This window comes from Staurois parvus, unplaced genomic scaffold (genome assembly GCF_062004578.1).
Source record: "Staurois parvus isolate SC_StPar_1 unplaced genomic scaffold, SC_StPar_1.0 ptg001328l, whole genome shotgun sequence".
NCBI classification, from domain to species: Eukaryota; Metazoa; Chordata; class Amphibia; order Anura; family Ranidae; genus Staurois; species Staurois parvus.
The window spans coordinates 2642351-2660811 of NW_028319124.1; the positions used below are offsets into that span (position 1 = coordinate 2642351).

At 42.2% G+C, this 18461-nt stretch overlaps 1 protein-coding gene across 3 annotated transcripts in view; it reads right to left on the bottom strand.

The window, feature by feature from the left end:
- LOC149436930 (patatin-like phospholipase domain-containing protein 6) overlaps window positions 1-18461 on the bottom strand; it is an 84126-nt gene that overhangs the window by 14030 nt on the left and 51635 nt on the right. For all 3 annotated transcript variants that reach the window (XM_089661251.1, XM_089661252.1, XM_089661253.1), the window contains 8 exons: window positions 14101-14232; window positions 13132-13255; window positions 12461-12574; window positions 11000-11075; window positions 7385-7495; window positions 7232-7295; window positions 5826-5994; window positions 1975-2157 (listed from right to left, as the gene is read on the bottom strand). In XM_089661251.1, coding sequence (XP_089517377.1) covers window positions 1975-2157; window positions 5826-5994; window positions 7232-7295; window positions 7385-7495; window positions 11000-11075; window positions 12461-12574; window positions 13132-13255; window positions 14101-14232 — 973 coding nt within the window. The remainder of the gene's footprint in view (window positions 1-1974; window positions 2158-5825; window positions 5995-7231; window positions 7296-7384; window positions 7496-10999; window positions 11076-12460; window positions 12575-13131; window positions 13256-14100; window positions 14233-18461) is intronic.

Below are 18461 nucleotides of genomic sequence, written 5' to 3' on the forward strand. Positions count from 1 at the left end.
GGGATCAAGAGTGCAAGGTATAATTTTTCCCTTTGTATGGAAAATTAAGAGTTTTTGCTTTACTGAAATTTGGGCAAAAGGCTAGACATTTTAAAGAAATTTATACAATTTATAAATAAAAATTTTTAAGTACTTTATTCTTCATAAAACTGTATATATTATATATATATATATATATATATATATATATATATATATATATATATATATATATTATATATATATATATATATATATATACAGTGGGGATCAAAAGTTTGGGCACCCCAGCTAAAAATTTGTATTAATGTGCATAAAGAAGCCAAGGAAAGATGGAACAATCTCCAAAAGGCATCAAATTACAGATTAGACATTCTTATAGTATGTCAACAAAAGTTATATTTTATTTCCATCATTTACACTTTCAAAATAACAGAAAACAAAAAAATGGCGTCTGCAAAAGTTTGGGCACCCTGCAGAGTTAATATCTTGTACTGCCCCCTTTGGCAAGTATCACAGCTTGTAAACGCTTTTTGTAGCCAGCCAAGAGTCTTTCAATTCTTGTTTGAGGTATCTTTGCCCATTCTTCCTTACAAAAGTCTTCCAGTTCTTTGAGATTTCTGGGCTGACTGTCACGCACTGCTCTTTTAAGGTCTATCCATAGATTTTCAATTATGTTGAGGTCAGGAGATTGTGAAGGCCATGGCAAAACCTTCAGTTTACGCCTCTTGATGTAATCCCCAGTGGATTTCGAGGTGTGTTTAGGATCATTATCCATTTGTAGAAGCCATCCTCTCTTTAACTTCAGCTTTTTCACAGATGGCATCAAGTTACCATCCCAAATTTGCTGAAATTTTATTGAATCCATTTTTCCTTCTACTCGTGAGATGTTCCCTGTGCCACTGGCTGCAACACAACCCCAAAGCATGATTGATCCAACCCCATGCTTAACAGTTGGACAGAGGTTCTTTTCATTAAATTCTGTGCCCCTTCTTCTCCAAATGTGCCTTTGCTCATTCCGGCCAAAAAGTTCAATTTTAACCTCATCGGTCCACAGAACTTGTTTCCAAAATGCATCAGGCTTGTCTATATGTTCATTTGCAAAGTTCAAACGATGATTTTTGTGGTGAGGACGTAGAAGAGGTTTTCTTCTGATGACTCTTCCATAAAGACCATATTTGCACAAGTATCTCTTTATAGTGGAATAGTGTACCACAACTCCAGTGTCTGCCAGATCTTTCTGGAGGGATCGTGCAGTCAAACGTGGGTTTTGAATTGTTTTTCTCACAATCCTGCCAGCTGTTCTGTCTGATATTTTTCTTGGTCTTCCAGATCTTGCTTTAACTTCCACTGTTCCTGATGACTGCCATTTCTTAATTACATTCCGAACAGAGTATATTGACATCTGAAAACGCTTTGCTATCTTCTTATAGCCTTCTCCAGCTTTGTGAGCGTCAACTATTTTCAGTTTCAGTTTTCTAGACAACTGCTTAGAAGAACCCATGGTGCTGATTGTTGGGGCGAGGTCAGATGAGTCTGGGCATTTAAAACCTTTGAGATTGACATCACCTGGTCTTCCCAGACGATGATTGAGAACAATCCATGACACTGGCAGGTCTCAGCTTGGCAAAGGGGGCAGTGCATGCTATAAATTCTGCAGGGTGCCCAAACTTTTGCAGACGCCATTTTTTCGTTTTCTGTTATTTTGAAAGTGTAAATGATGGAAATAAAATCTAACTTTTGTTGACATATTATAAGAATGTCTAATCTGTAATTTGATGCCTTTTGGAGATTGTTCCATCTTTCCTTGGCTTCTTTATGCACATTAATACAAATTTTTAGCTGGGGTGCCCAAACTTTCGATCCCCACTGTATATATATATATATATATATAGTAGGAAGATATAAATATATATATATATATATATATATATATATATATATATATCTTCCTACTTTTGCATTAAGCATCCAGTAAAAGTTTGTTACATTTACCATTTTATGTGGGGGCCTCTTAACAAATACCCGCTTTGGGGCACGGATATGGAAATGTGCTGAAATCCAAGTCCTGAGTTTGAGCCATTCTACTGTGTCTGATGGCATAGGACCATCCATCCGATGAAGGAGTACCAGCTGTTTAAGGGCCCTGATTGGAGAATTCTCAAGAAACTTTTCAAGCTGTGGTAAGTAAAAACAGGAGACAGATCTGTAACTACAGCACCATGAACATGAAATTTACCTGATCACACCTTGTATAGGTGTATAGGAGAGACTTAAGAAAAAATAAAACCTTCCCAAGTTATGTAAATTGCAAAGACTTTTGCACATTTTTTCACAGAACTTTAGCTTCTTGTATTTTTTTCATGTTGAGATAAGGCACCACAGTGAATTAAAGTGTATCTAAACCCATAAAAAAATAATATGTTGTGTGGCCTACCAGTCTTTAGATGATGTGGCTACATTAAAAGTCTTTTTTTACATTTTTTTTCTGTTATTTTAGGCTGATATTTCCACCACTCAGTTCTTTACATCTACAGATAATCAGAGTTGTCACCCTAGGCTGCTCCTCTGATTTGGACCACAAAACCTCCCCCTCTTCTTAATTCCATTTAAGTAATAATAAACTTAGTTTTATAAAACTTGCTGTCAGGTAGGGTTTTTATGACAGAAGAGACCTTATCCATCTTGTCTGTCACAAGGCTTCCCTCTGTCTGTCAGCTGACATGTACACCGAGCTGCACATGAGCAGTTCAGCATACATTCATGACATTCCATCTATGCCATGGAGATGCATCTCCTGTGCGCATGCGCACAAAGTGAAGTCATCACAGTTCGGCCATTTAAGCTATCAAACAGACAGAACTCAGAAGGAAGACCAGGTGAAGATGGACGCGCCTGGGACCAGCAGAAACACTGACACCACAGCACTGAAGGGCACCATATGTCAGGTAAGCCTGACATAATGTGCAAATATGCAGTAATTACTAGCACAATATGGCATGACCCCACCAAGACCCATTTAGAGAAAATGTAGCAGAGTTTAATAACAGTTTCAATTAAAGTGGTTCTAAAGCCTAGACCAGGGGTGGGCAAACTTTTTGACTTGAGGGCCGCAATGGGTTCATATATTGGACCCGGGGGCCGGACCAAGAGTAGATGAATGATGTGTATGTGTCATCCATAGTAAGTATAGTAATATTCCCCCATAGTAAGCATAGTAATTAATCCCCCATAGTAATTAATCCCCCATATAGTAATTAATCCCCCATATAGTAATTCATCCCCCATAGTAATTCATCCCCCATATAGTAATTCATCCCCCATAGTAATTCATCCCCCATATAGTAATTCGTCCCCCATATAGTAATTCGTCCCCCATATAGTAATTCGTCCCCCATATAGTAATTCGTCCCCCATAATAATTCATCCCCCCTATAGTAATTCATCCCCCATAGTAATTCATCCCCCATAGTAATTCATCCCCCATATAGTAATTCATCCCCCACATAGTAATTCATCCCCCATATTAATTCATCCCCCATATAGTAATTCATCCCCCATATAGTAAGTCCCCCATATAGTAAGTCCCCCATATAGTAATTCATTCCCCATATAGTAAGTCCTCCATATAGTAATTCATTCCCCATATAGTAAGTCCCCCATATAGTAATTCATTCCCCATATAGTAAGTCCTCCATATAGTAATTCATTCCCCATATAGTAAGTCCTCCATATAGTAATTCATCCCCCATATAGTAAGTCCTCCATATAGTAATTCATTCCCCATATAGTAAGTCCCCCATATAGTAATTCATTCCCCATATAGTAAGTCCCCCATATAGTAATTCATTCCCCATATAGTAAGTCCTCCATATAGTAATTCATTCCCCATATAGTAAGTCCCCCATATAGTAATTCATTCCCCATATAGTAAGTCCCCCATATAGTAATTCATCCCCCATATAGTAAGTCCCCCCCCTGTGTCAATTCACTTACCTTTGGTCCGCGCGTTCCTCTCGTATTCCCGCGCCGTTCTGGTCTTCAGGGAGGACTGTGAGAGGAGTTCGTCACGCTGCCCCGCCTACATCCTGACAGCTGCAGAGTCCTGACGTCCGAGAGGAGGGAGGGGGCGGCCATCCGAGAGGGGGGGCGGCCATCCGAGAGGAGAGGAGGGGAGGGGAGAGGAGGAGAGGAGGGAGGGGAGAGGAGGAGAGGAGGGAGGGGAGCGGGCGCCCGGCACACAGGAGAGCCGCATCTAAATTTGTAAAGAGCCGCGGCTTGCCGACCACTGGCCTTGCGGGAGCCTAGCTCCGCGGGCCGGATTAAAAGGTCCGCCGGGCCGTATACGGCCCGCGGGCCGTAGTTTGCCCATTGCTGGCCTAGACATTTATTTACCATAATTCATGTTTAGACGTCGATTTTGGCCCCTCGCCCCTCCTTATACTTGCCTGAGCCCTCATTCGATCCAGCACTGTGCATGTCTGTAGCTTTTCTCTCCGCTCACTTCCTTGTCTCTCTGGCTATTCTGGGGCACTGGCAGCCATTGGCTTCCAGTGCTGTCAGTCAAAGCCAGTGATGAGAAAACTGGGGACGGGGCCGAGTCTGTCAATGGACACATCAGCGGGGCTCAGGAGCAAGCACGCACGAGTGCCCCCATGGGAAGCAGCTTCCCATGGGGGCACTGGATAGAGAGGAGGAGCCAGGAGTGCCGGCAGGGGACCTGAGAAGAGGAGGTTCGGGGGGGGGGCCTCTGTGCAATTCCATAGCACAAAGCAGGTAAGTATAGAGATGTTTCTTATTTTTTTTTTAATCTTTTAAAATCACTTTAAATCTTCTATCTAATCTGACTACATTATAGTCACATGATCATTTCCAGTGTTGTCATAAATAGGACCCCAGTCATTCTGCTGATATGGGTAAAGATTAAACTCCCAGTGCAACAATCATAAGGAAAATGTGAGAGTGTGAGTGCAATTGTCTGTAATTTAGCCTCAAGCTTTGTGCACACAGTATGCCAATTACAGGACCAGGGAGATGAGGATTGTGGGAAATCACAAGTACATGAAATGCTGTTGCCACTAGTGCAAGGAAGAGAAATTTAACATTTTTACAGAAATGTTAAATTATGTGTAATGTGGATTTAAATTAAGATTTAATATGTAAAGCATACATGTACTTTTGTAGTATTTTGCTGGATTTAACCGGTTTTGGCCTTCACTGCAAAATGTCATTTATATCTGTCCACAAACAAATTTTAGATCTGGATTTTAATTCATGATTCGATCAGAAGCCACAGATACCTTCTAGCTGAGACTGAAGCTGTGGACATCTGCTGATAAATGAAGACCAGGAGGAGGATAAAGCAAGAGTTATTAGGTTGACCAAAGATGGGCAGATATTTCCCCATGAACAGACAGGTTAATAGAAGAGATAAGAATTGGGAAATGATGGCAGGGAGATCGTGTAACTGATTGGAAAACCTCCCTGTGTAATAATGAGAACCTGGGGGGTTCTTAATCTCCTGTGTAGCTGAAACAGTCCAACACTGGCGGCAAGCAATACTCAAAAACAGAAGCAATGGGGTAGATTTACTAAAACTGGAGCACTCAGAATCTGGTGCAGCTGTGCATGGTAACCAATCAGCTTCTAACTTCAGCTTGTTCAATTAAGCTTTAAAAATAAACTCTGGAAAATGATTGCTTTCTATGCAGAGTTGCACCAGATTTTGCACTCTCCAGTTTTAGTAAATAGCCCCCATTGCTTATTCTATTGAGCCATCTAAAGCCAGTCTAAGTGTAAAAGCTTAATATGATCTTCTACAGCTCCATAACATGTCTTTTTCTTACCTCTCCAATTGCTGGTGCCTCTTCTCCCAGCCCAACCACCAAAACGCAATCTGCCTGGCGGATGCAGCGTACAGTCCATGGTGTGAGCGAGAACTCAGTCTGATAAAGGACAATACGGTGAAGATCTTCCTGTTGGGCCAGCCAAGTAGACAGCTGACACTCGTGAGTACTGCCAAAGAATGGAAATAAGTGTAGGGTGTGGTTACCTTGGGGTCCTGCCTTCACCAAACAAATGGCCATCTTGAAGATGAGCAGACATTAAAGCTGAACTCTGGAGATAAACAAACATTGTCTAAATACAAGAGCCATGTGTATCCTTACTTGAATTTTGGTGTGCTTTGTGTATTCCTTCCAGATCTGTGCAGTAATCCAGTGTGACACATTGCCTCTGTGCAGGAGCTCCTGTAATAAGGACCAGTCACTGCTGCACTCTCTCTTTGTGCAGGGTGACCAGTCTTGTCTCCGCCCCCTCTTCTACTTTTCTGCAGGCAGTCTGTTGTGGGAGGACCCATTGCATCCTTCCCACACCTCTTCTCTCTGCACAGACTATGTAAAGTACAGTGATGATGTCACTGCTACTTTAACAAGGTTAAATCTAATTTTTTTCAAGGTATTTGTTGCAAACAAAGTGGATTTATATCCTTTGTGACTACTGAGGAATGTATTTCAATGAAAGTTTTGTGCCCGGAGTTCAGTTTTAAATCTGTTACATAGGTATGCAGGAGCTGTAGCTGTGATGATTCAATATTTTTGTACCATTAGGGATTCAGGGAACTTTAATTTAACTGTGTGTTTGGGATTGTCCATGATGTGTTCCTTTAAGCCAACATGTACTTTGGCCATGCCATGGAATGCAACAGATTGTTTTTTAATGCTGCCCTCCCCAGCAGCATATACTCTAATCAACTCTTCAATACTTAAGGGTATGCAGGGGCATGTAACTAAATCCATATAATATTGGGGGAACTTGGTGAATGGCCAAGCACTGTCAATGCGGGGATAGTCAACCTTGAGATAGCTCTGAGTGGAGATCGAAATAGAGCCTACACAGTGCTGTCTTTCCTTGGTCCCAACAGGGGTGTAAATGGAAGGTAAATATGTATTGCCTTGCGTGAGCAAATGTGCAATTTCAGTTTAAATGGTTTAAACGATCCCTCTCGACTTGGCTCTACCCAATCAACACAGCAACTATAGCATAAAATGCAAATTGACACATCATTGGAATGTCAGTCTTACTGAGTAGCAGCAATTATTTGCATTTCTTTTCAGTTTTTAGAATTTTCTTGTCAGCAGAACTCTATGTGACAGAGTTCACACCAATACCAATTTGTGTCACCAGGAAGCCAAGCTTTTCATCACACTCTTTAGCCTGCACAGGCCTCTGTGCATACATGGGCCTTACAAACCTTTCCAAGGCATAGGCTCCAAGCCGCGCCCTGATGATGTCACTTGTAAGAACCAGAGTTGGGCCTGAAAGAGGCAGATTGTCAGGATATTAACTTTTCCAACGCCATAGAGGAAATTAGTTCTACGATCCACTTTCTTGACAGGTATCTTACCTATTGTGTCCAGAGCATTTTTAAGCTCCATGGTAAAGGCAGAGAGAGGAACATTATTATTGCACGGTAACACACAGACTGTACTCAGATTACTGGCCACATTTCCAGAATCTAATGGAAATATAGAAAGAGTAGAATCAAGATGAAATTGTCTGAAACATTCTATAATAGATACTTCCCTTCAACGTTTCTATTATGTAGGTTGGCTAGATGTCACTAATCTTGTGGATCAATCAAAGATTGTGTTTTCCTATTCCCTTTGCCAGTCTGAAATCTCAACGATAGACTCTGAAATTGATTACAGGATGCCATTTGAAGTGAGATCCCAGCTAAATACACAGCTGAACAACATATGTTTACAGTTTTCCTCTTAAAAGATTTATTATTTTGCCCAGCCATTCTTGTAATGAATGGATAATGGATGATGATGATGATTCACTCAGTAAGGAGGTGAAAACTACATTGTTAACTAGTAAATAAGTGTGTCACCTGCCTGGTAAGGGAGTATGGCAGAAATGTTCTCATCATCCTCTGACAGGTAAAACCAATAACATAAATGTGTTTATTTACCCAAAATACCACTTTAATGCAAGTTTCTGTTGTATGAAAATTATGACTTGACAACCCAATAAAATCAACCATGTTTCCTTTTTTCAGGAATGTATGCAGCCCAACTAAGACACCTTCTGTATTTTATACTCTTAAAAAAACATGTTCTGACATAGAAATAGTGATAACCATAACATACATTATTTTAGGTCCAGTTCTTCAAAAGCCTGAGTGAACATGCTAACATCAAACAATGCCTCCTGAAGAACCATGTTCCATCAAAAGATATACGTAGAAAGTGGACTGTGCTTTGTTGTCATAGCAATAATACTGACAACCAATATCATAAAAATTAACATTCTCCAATCTTGAATCATCTCTTCAAGAATGGTCCAACTTGGAACCTTGAATCTTAATTGTATGTATTAGACTCAATACCAAGTACCATCACGTCAACTTAAAAAGAGGGTAGTACTGACCCTTCCTTAACCAAGAAAAATAGCACCTAGAGGTGTAAATGGTTACAATAAAATGTGGCATATAGGAAATACAACAGTGACCACAAAAGCTGACCTTTTTTTTTTTAATGAAGACATCTTCCATTGAGGGGGCCCCCCACACACCAAGATTATCAAACACTTTTAAGTAACTTTAAAACTTACTTTAACTAGTTGCCGACCGCAGATAGCCGAATGACGGCTGCACTGCGGCCGGCCAGTTCTGGGTGGACGTCATGTGACGTCCCCCCAGAACGCACTCTCCTGCGCGCCCCAGGGGGCGCGCACCCGGCGATCTCCGCGATCACTGTGTCCTACGGACACAGCTGATCACGAGATGTGGTAAATGGCCGATCATACCGGCCTTTTACCACGTGATCAGCGGTGTCCAATGACACGCTGATCACAGTGAAATGCAAGTGCCGGTTCTCGGCTGCACTTTCCTCACGCTGTCAGATCGTGAGGGAAGTACTGCCGAGAACCGGCAGTTGTCAGAGCGAGGATCGGCACCGATCATCAGGGCCACTGATGATCAGTGCCCTGATGATCGGTGCCCAGCAGTGCCACCCACAAGTTCCGCCCACCTGTGCCCAGCAGTGCGCCCACTAGCTCCACCCACCTGTGCCCAGCAGTGCACCCACCTGTGCCACTCTGTAGTGTCACACACCTGTGCCCAGAAGTGCCACCTACCTGTGCCCAGCAGTGCCACCCACCTGTGCCCACCCACCTGTGCCCACCAGTGCCACCCACCTGTGCCCACCAGTGCCACCCACCTGTGCCCACCAGTGCCACCCACCTGTGCCCACCCACCAGTGCTGCCCACCAGTGCAGCCCAGCAGTGCTGCCAGTCAGTGCCACCAGTCAGTGCCCAGCGGTTGTGCCAGTCAGTGCTGCCAGTCAGTGCCCAGCAGTGATGCCAGTCAGTGCCGTCTATCAGTACCCATCATCAGTGTCACCTATCAGTGCCGCCTATCAGTGCTGCATATTAGTGCTGCCTATCCGTGACACCTCAGTAGTGCTGCCTATCAGTGCCGCCTATCCGTGCCACCTCATTAGTACTGCCTATCAGTGCCCTTTAGTGCTGCCTATCAGTGCCCATCAGTGCCGCCTATCAGTGCCCATCAGTGCTGCCTCATCAACGCACATCAGTGAAGGAGAAAAAATACCTGTTTGAAAAATTTTATAATAGAAACAAAGAAACTTTTTTTTTTTTCAAATTTTTTGCACTTTTTTAATTTATAGCGCAAAAAGTAAAGCGCCCAGTGGCGATTAAATACCACCAAAAGAAAGCTCTATTTGTGAGAAAAAAATGATCAAAATTTCATATGGGTACAATGTTGCATGACCGCGCAATTGTCAATCAAAGTGCGGCAGCGCTGAAAGCTGAAAATTGGCCTGGTAAGGAAGGGGGTATAAGTGCCTGGTAGGCAAGTGGTTTAAAGCACTAAAAGGAAGGGTCTGGATATTGATGGTGGTAAAGCCAATGTTACCTTTTAGACAAAATTTTCAATAATAAGGTAAATCATCAAGAAAGGTAACATCTAGGAACTAGTTCACACCTTTGCGTTGCAGTCTGCTGTGGGAAAAAACATATCTGACCCTATCCAAAAATGCAGCAGCTGAAAACACATAGATGTGAATGTATCTCATAGGGAACCATGTTAAATGGGCTGTGGTGAGCTTCTCCAAAATGCAAAAAGAACCTAAAAACGCATAGTGGAGAACCAGGACTAAGTATGCGTTTGCCATCATTTGTTCAGTTACCTAACTGTGTAACAGGACAACTTGAGTGAGCACCATTCTCGCTCATGGTCTCAAGCCACCCTTGTCAGACCAGTCCACAAGTTCCCAGGGATTCTTTTGTGGGTCAGAACCCAAACCAATCTCAACCTTAGTGGGACAGAATCAAAACACAAAATCTATAGAGATCCTTAAAAAGAAAATATTATAAAGAGAAATACCTTTAACTTCCATCCAATCTTATACATCCCATTCAAAGAAATAAGTTCTTCCACTTTAGTATAAGTAAAGCCACAGAACCAGAACACATATGCAGCTCATATTCACTTAAATTCATTTATTTAAGGTTAGTGACTTAATTTATTCATACTGAAGCTGAGGGAAATGACTACTCAGCCAGATTGTCTTCAAGGAAAGTCATTGAGACCAGAATTATTTGTGCTCATGAGAAATTTCATTTAATAATTATTGAGGCAAAACCTCAATGACTCGTAGACGTTAGCTGGTAATCAATTGATTTTACCAAATTTGGCAAGACTGTACAACATTTATTCAAATCATTATTTAGATGATAGATACATGTAATACATTTTTACCATTTAATAAATATTCTCCAATTTTAAAAATGTCTCTTTGTCATGGTATGTAAGTGGCACACCTCGATTTCTAAGTATCATTCCATTTCATGGTATGTAAGTGGCACACCTCCATTTCTAAGTACCAACAATATTAACAATTGCACCAACATGCATTGGACCTGGACATGCATACATGTCTGTAAACAAAAGAGAAGCCAATATTATCAGTTGAGCCTTGAAAACCTTCTTACCTGCCACATTTCCCTGTGTCTCTTGAAGGTCTCCAAGGATTTTATGGCTTAAAATGTGAATTAATCTGGTTACCACCTGCAGACAAGTTACACTTGTTAAAGTTCCACAGAAAATATTAATATAAAATAGCTAGTTAACATCCACATAAGGAAAGTCAATAATATTTATAATGTATATAGAATGTCTGTTGCCGTGTCATAGTTGGATGTCTGTTTAGCAATTTTTTTATTTTAAAAATCAATAGGTTCTAAAGCTGACTATGGCTGATGACTCCCATTTCTTTCTTTGGCCCCTTCCAGAAGAATCTCATTTAAAACATTCAGAGCTAACCAAGCTGCAACCTATTTTGTATAGTTATATTTGAGATATTGACAATGGGAAAGGGAGACAGGCAATGAAGACAGCTTCAATAAATATAATGAAAGTCATAAAGACTTCCAAGGCACCCCCTTGATTGCTAAATTGATAGGACCTTCCTAGATCTATCTATTCCTTTTAACAAGTAGTTGGCAACTGTTCACCTCACTACCTTACCTCTTCCTTTTGTCTTCTGCTTGATGCAGGCAGGGATGCAAGTTCTAGAAATAAGTCTGCACCATCTGCTTGAACATAGCCAGAACTACAGATTGTGCATACTGAAGAAAATCATCTGGCTCTAGATATGAATCTAACATAGTGCACTAACATCTTCCAGAGGAAATGTATTGTCTCTGTCTTGAGATGATCCTGTAATTATCCTGATCTGCTTCTCCATGGCTTGGCTTATCATCAATTCAATCCAAGTCAAACCCAGGGTGCTCTTGGGTGTTCAGTCTGAATTGGATCCTGATAACAGTCTCTTGTCTTCCACCTGCCCTGACCCTCTACCTTGTTCCTTGACTATGTCTTACCTCATTTCCCATTTTTGTTTAGGTTCAATTTTAGCCTAAGACCATTCAATATTTGTCACCAATGGGGCAAACCCAATGACTACAGCCTGGGAACAGCCAAGCAGCCAACTCCATTTCACTTTGTGTGGGGCACTTTCAAGACCTCTACAACAAAAATCCTCCTGGTGGCTCCTCCTCCGCTCACACATGCATTATACTGCAGAATAGAGCCAACACAAAAAAAAATGCAATACAGTGAGCTCTTCCACTGCTCTGCATGAGAATGTTTAGTACTGGAAAGTAAATTAGCTGCTCTTCAAGTGACAGTGAAAGCAGTAATAGTGTTTGTGGGTTGTATGTAATTATTTTGCTCCTAATTTTAAAGTAATGGCCAGTTTGATAACTGAAACCAACATTTCCCCTTTTTACCATATAAACAGTTCCAAAATTTTCTGTGAAAACTGGAGAAGTACTTATCAGCAGAAGGGAAAAATTTGGCTTAGTGCCATATGAGCTCTTGGCCTGTGCTACTGGATTTGTAAATTTTTATTAAATACTGTGACTTGCTTTCAGCTGTTTCTTGAAATGTACCTGAGGGTATCTTCTCTTAATGTAGGACAACGCTCCATCAGGGACCTTTGCCAGCTCAGAGTCTCGCACTGCATTCACAGACGTCACTCTTGGCCTGTGCGTTAAAGCTTCCACCTGTTGTAAGTAGTATCACTTATAAGAAAATACTGACTATCAACAATGCAAGTCTTGCGTCTCTCAACATTGAAACAGCATTACCCAGCACTTTATCAAAGCATAGTTGAGTTAAATTGTTATTTAATTCTCTCATTTACTGGAAAGCTAAGGACTGTAAGATATAGTCAACCACAGTGCTTTCTGCTGGTGAAATCTGGCATTTCAATGTGAACATAGAGACACAGTGCATCTCTATGGCAGATGAGTCACCTGGTAAAGGATTAATCAACCAGTAGCACTCCAGGACACAATATGTGGACTTTATTCCCTAGGGATTTTTAAAATAAAATTCCCTCATTTGCTTGAGTTTGCCTTGTGGTCCCTCTTCCACAAACCTACTGCATTATCGGGACTGTGAGCTGCAGTCACCTACAGTGTTACCAGCTGATAAAATCTAGTACCACAATGTGAATATAGAGCTGTTGATTCTCTAAGTCATTATAACTGAATAGTCTCACCTGTGGGAACCTTATTATACAAAATAACCACAATACATGGAATTTCCCACTTCTCACCATTCCAATTAGCTCGCCTCTACCATGCTCTCCTACAACACATTTCTTCCCATCAGGATACTGAATCACTGAACGGAGACGTCCATTTAAGGCAATGTAAGTACAGTCAGAGGTGTCCCCTTTTCTATAGATTAAAAAAAACATGGTCAACATGCATGAACATAGGAGAAATACTAAAAACTTTTAAAAGAACAAAGGAGGAGGAGGAGAATGTGAGAGTTACGAAGACAGAAAAGATAGGGAGAAATGGGGAAGAGACTGAAATGAGAGGAAAAGAGAGTAAGAAAGAGAAAAGATTGAAAAACAGAGATAGAGAGAGACAGTAGTAGGAAAGAATAAGACAGATTGGATGGAAAGAAGAGAAAGGGAACAGAAAAAAACATAAGCAAACAAACAAAATTGAACCTAAAAAGGAAACAAAAAAGTTTAACTGAAATTCATAACTATCCCATCATCACCTTTAGCCATTTTTTTTCTGGTGGGAATCACAAGGCTAACAGACTGAGCAAGACAGATTAGCCTTCTCCTTGCCCACATGTAGGTTGATATTTTTTGTGGGAGATTGCTAAGTGCTCATTGGTCAAATGCAAACTACAGCCTGTCTTAAAAGCTCTGGGTCTTTCTTGGCCCTCTTTCCAATTTTGTATGGCTAAGGTAGCTTTATTATAGCTACCTGACAAGAGACAGGAACAACCTTTAACTGGCTCTAGATTACATAAAATTGATAAAAATCGCAGTTTCCAGTAAGAAAGAGCAAAGGAACAAATAAGGAAACCTTTTTGTAACAGCGATATGGCTGAATGTCTTCTAAAATATTAAGAGCCTAGAATACAGGATCTCTGTATATGAAAGTCAACAAATAATTGTGTTAAGTGATTTGCTTAGGTGAAGTTCCCCTCTGTCCCATCAGCCTGCATTCATGTGTCTTTAATTCTGCATTAGTGCATAAATATACATCTCTAGCTTTACCTGTACAGCTCTTTACCAGCCTCTACTCCAATCCAGTCAATGGCGAAATCCACTTGTCTCACAAAAGGAGACACACGCCGAGCAACAGAGTGAGCCACAGCGAGCAGCACCCGGGGGTGGGAGCGCAGGATCCTGAATGAAAAAAAGATGCTGTAAAATGACTATAGAAGGCAAAAAAATTATCCACATATCAGATGATCTGAAAATTAACAATTTGTCTGACAGCTGCAAATCCATCCCTTTCTTTTGTTAAGCTACTTTAAAAGAATGGCAGTCAAAATCTAGTTGGTTGTCAAAAACAAAGTGTATAGCAGTAAGTGCTAACTGTTTTTAACAGTCTCTAACCGCAGCCCACAGGAGAACTGGATGCTGGCAAAAAAAAAATTGTTGGCCAGTCCACTATAACCCCTCCCACAACCATATAGGGTCTAGGGTGTGGTGGTAAATCACGGACCGAAGGATCCTGAAGAGCTAACCAGGGCTTTCTGGTAAAACTCAAACTGAAAAAGAAAAGAGAGGGAGGTGAGAGAGCCTTTATAGCGTATAGGATTGATTTAGAAACAGGATAAATGCTTCCACAATAGAAGAACAAAGGTCAAAGTGGACTTACAACTGTTGAGGGTGCCATCACCCAACAAGGAGGGGAACAGGTGACCTTCCAAATGCATGGGTAGAGAAAACCTGTCTCTGTGCAAAGTCAGTATGGTCACTCTTTCTATGCCTCAGGGGTTCCCATTCTGGGTGCTCTGTGGGGTTCTCTGGCAGGTGAACATATTGATAACAGGAGTCAGCGTAAAAGAGCCGGTCGGCAGAGGCACTGATTGGCACGAGTCTTCTACTTTATTGAAACATTTGGGTTACTTTATTTCACCAAATAAAATGCATTTTGTGGCTTTAAATTGCCACTTCCTCAGTTCAAAATGGTAAAATTGGTGTCTACTTTGTGGCAGTTATGTCATCTACAGTTGCAAGAAAAAGTATATGAACCCCTTGGGATTACGTGGAGTTTTGCATGAATTGGGCATAAAATGTGCTCTGAACGTCATCTAAGTCACAACAATAGAACACAGTCTGCTGAACATAATATTACACAAACATTAGATGTTGCCATGGTTTAATTGCACATAACATGTAAACATTCACAGTGCAGGGAGGAAAAAGTATGTGAGGCCCTAGCTTAATGACTTCTCCCAGAGCTAATTGGAGCCAGGAGTGAGCCAACCTTGACTCCAATCAGTGTGATGATATTGGATGTGTTGCTGACAACTGTCCTGCCCTTAAAAAACACACACCTGTTTTGGGTTTACTGGTTTCAAGAAGCACTGTCTGATGTGAACCATGCCTCGCAGAAAAGAGCTCTCAGAAGACCTACGATCAAGAATTGTTGACTTGCATGAAGCTGGAAAGGGTTACAAAAGTATCTCCAAAAGCCTTGATGTTCATGTGTCCACGGTAAGACAGACTGTCTACAAATGGAGAAAGTTTAGCACTGTTGCTACTCTCCCTAGGCGTGGTCGTCCTGTAAAAATGACTGTAAGAGCACAGCGCTGAATGCTGCATGAGGTAAAGAAGAATCCCAGAGTGTCAGCTAAAGACCTACAGAAATCTCTGGCACATGCTAACATTTTTGTTGACACATCTACAATAAGGAAAACATTAACTAGTTGCCGACTGCAGATAGCCGAATGACGGCTGCACTGCGGCCGGCCAGTTCTGGGTGGACGTCATATGACGTCCCCCAAAACGCGCTCTCCTGCGCGCCCCAGGGGGCGCGCACCCGGCAATCTCCGTGATCGCTGTGTCCTACGGACACAGCTGATCACGTGATGTGGTAAAAGGCCAATCATACCGGCCTTTTACCATGTGATCAGCGGTGTCCAATGACACGCTGATCAGAGGGAAATGCAAGTGCCGGTTCTCGGCTGCACTTTCCTCACGCTGTCAGATCGTGAGGAAAGTACTGCCGAGAACTGGCAGTTGTCAGAGCGGGGATCGGCACCGATCATCAGGGCACTGATGATCAGTGCCCTGATGATCGGTGCCCAGCAGTGCCACCCGCAAGTTCCGCCCACCTGTGCCCAGCAGTGCGCCCACTAGCTCCGCCCACCTGTGCCCAGCAGATCACCCACCTGTGCCCAGCAGTGCACCCACCTGTGCCACTCTGCAGTGTCACACACCTGTGCCCAGAAGTGCCACCCACCTGTGCCCACCCACCAGTGCTGCCCACCAGTGCCACCCACCAGTGCAGCCCAGCAGTGCTGCCAGTCAGTGCCACCAGTCAGTGCCCAGCGGTTGTGCCAGTCAGTGCTGCCAGTCAGTGCCCAGCAGTGATGCCAGTCAGTGCCGTCTATCAGTACCCATCATCAGTGTCACCTATCAGTGCCGCCTATCAGTGCTGCATATTAGTGCTGCCTATCCGTGACACCTCATTAGTGCTGTCTATCAGTGCCGCCTATCTGTGCCACCTCATTAGTACTGCCTATCAGTGCCCTTTAGTGCTGCCTATCAGTGCCCATCAGTGCAGCCTATCAGTGCCCATCAGTGCTGCCTCATCAACGCACATCAGTGAAGGAGAAAAATTACCTGTTTGAAAAATTTTATAATAGAAACAAAGAAACTTTTTTTTTTTTTTTCAAATTTTTTGCACTTTTTTAATTTATAGCGCAAAAAGTAAAGCACCCAGTGGCGATTAAATACCACCAAAAGAAAGCTCTATTTGTGAGAAAAAAATGATCAAAATTTCATATGGGTACAATGTTGCATGACCGTGCAATTGTCAATCAAAGTGCGGCAGCGCTGAAAGCTGAAAATTGGCCTGGTAAATAAGGGGGTATAAGTGCCTGGTAGGCAAGTGGTTAAAGAAGAATGGAGTACATGGGAGGACACCATGGAGGAAGCCATTGCTGTCCAAAAAGAATATTGCAGCACGTTTGAAGTTTGCAAAAGAGCACCTGGATGTTCCACAGCACTACTGGCAAAATATACTGTGGACAGATGAAACCAAGACTGAGTTGTTTGGGAAGAACACACAACACTATGTGGAGAAAAAAAGGCACAGCACACCAACATCAAAACCTCATCCCCACTGTAAAACATGGCGGAGGGAGCATCATGGTTTGGGGCTGCTTTGCTGCCTCAGGGCCTGGACGGATTGTTGTCATTGATGGGAAAATGAATTCCAGAGTTTATCAAGACATTTTGCAGGAAAACGTACGACCATCTGTCCGCCAACTGAAGCTCCGCAGAGGATGGGTGATGCAACAGGACAATGACCCAAAGCATACAAGTAATTCAACAAAACAATGGCTGCAACAGCACAGAATACACCTGAGTGGCCCAGTCAGAGTCTTGACCTCAACCCGATTGAAATGCTGTGGCATGACCTTAAGAGAGCGATTCACACCAGACATCCCAAGAATATTGCTACACTGAAACAGTTTTGTGAAGAGGAGTGGTCCAAAATTACTCCAGATCGTTGTGCAGGTCTGATCTGCAACTACAGGAAACGTTTGGTTGAGGTTATTGCTGCCAAAGGAGGGTCAACCAGTTATTAAGTCCAAAGGTTCACATACTTTTGCCTCCCTGCACTGTGAATGTTTACATGTTATGTGCAATTAAACCATGGCAACATCTAATGTTTGTGTAGTATTATGTTCAGCAGACTGTGTTCTTCCATTGTTGTGACTTAGATGACGTTCAGAGCACATTTTATGCCCAATTCATGCAAAGCTCCACGTAATCCCAAGGGGTTCACATACTTTTTCTTGCAACTGTAGGTGGATCTACATGAGAGTAGACAGAGAAATGCCAAATGATGGTTTCTGAAGTGCAAAGAGAACCAGATTAAGATCCCACAGCCACAGGGAAAAGAAATAGGGGCCGCTACATGGAAGGCTCCCAGTACAAAGGTCTAAATCAAGGAGTAAGAGGCCAACAGTTTCTCAAACAGAACAGAAAGGGCATAAATCTTACCCTTGATAGTGCCAAATGCTGGCCCAGTCCTAGTTGCAGAAAGGGAAGGGTTTTTCCAACTGAGAGGTTCCTAGGGTGGTGGCCCTAAGACTCGTGATTGAACAATGCCTTCCATGTTCAATGATAGACATTGCAGTAAGTAAACTTGTTGGGATTTAGCATTGTAGGAATCACAGATTTAGAGATACCCCTGCCTCTCAAAACCTGGGCTTCAACAGCTATGCCATTAAAGTTAGAATGGTACAGTGGTATATAAAACAAAAGATCATGATGATCTAGAAGAGCCCACAGAGCATCTGCCAGGATTCTTACAAGGTTGGTGTATGACATCTCCCTGGGCCAGTATGAAGCAATGAAGATCACTGGAATGCCCTACATCTCAATCCTGC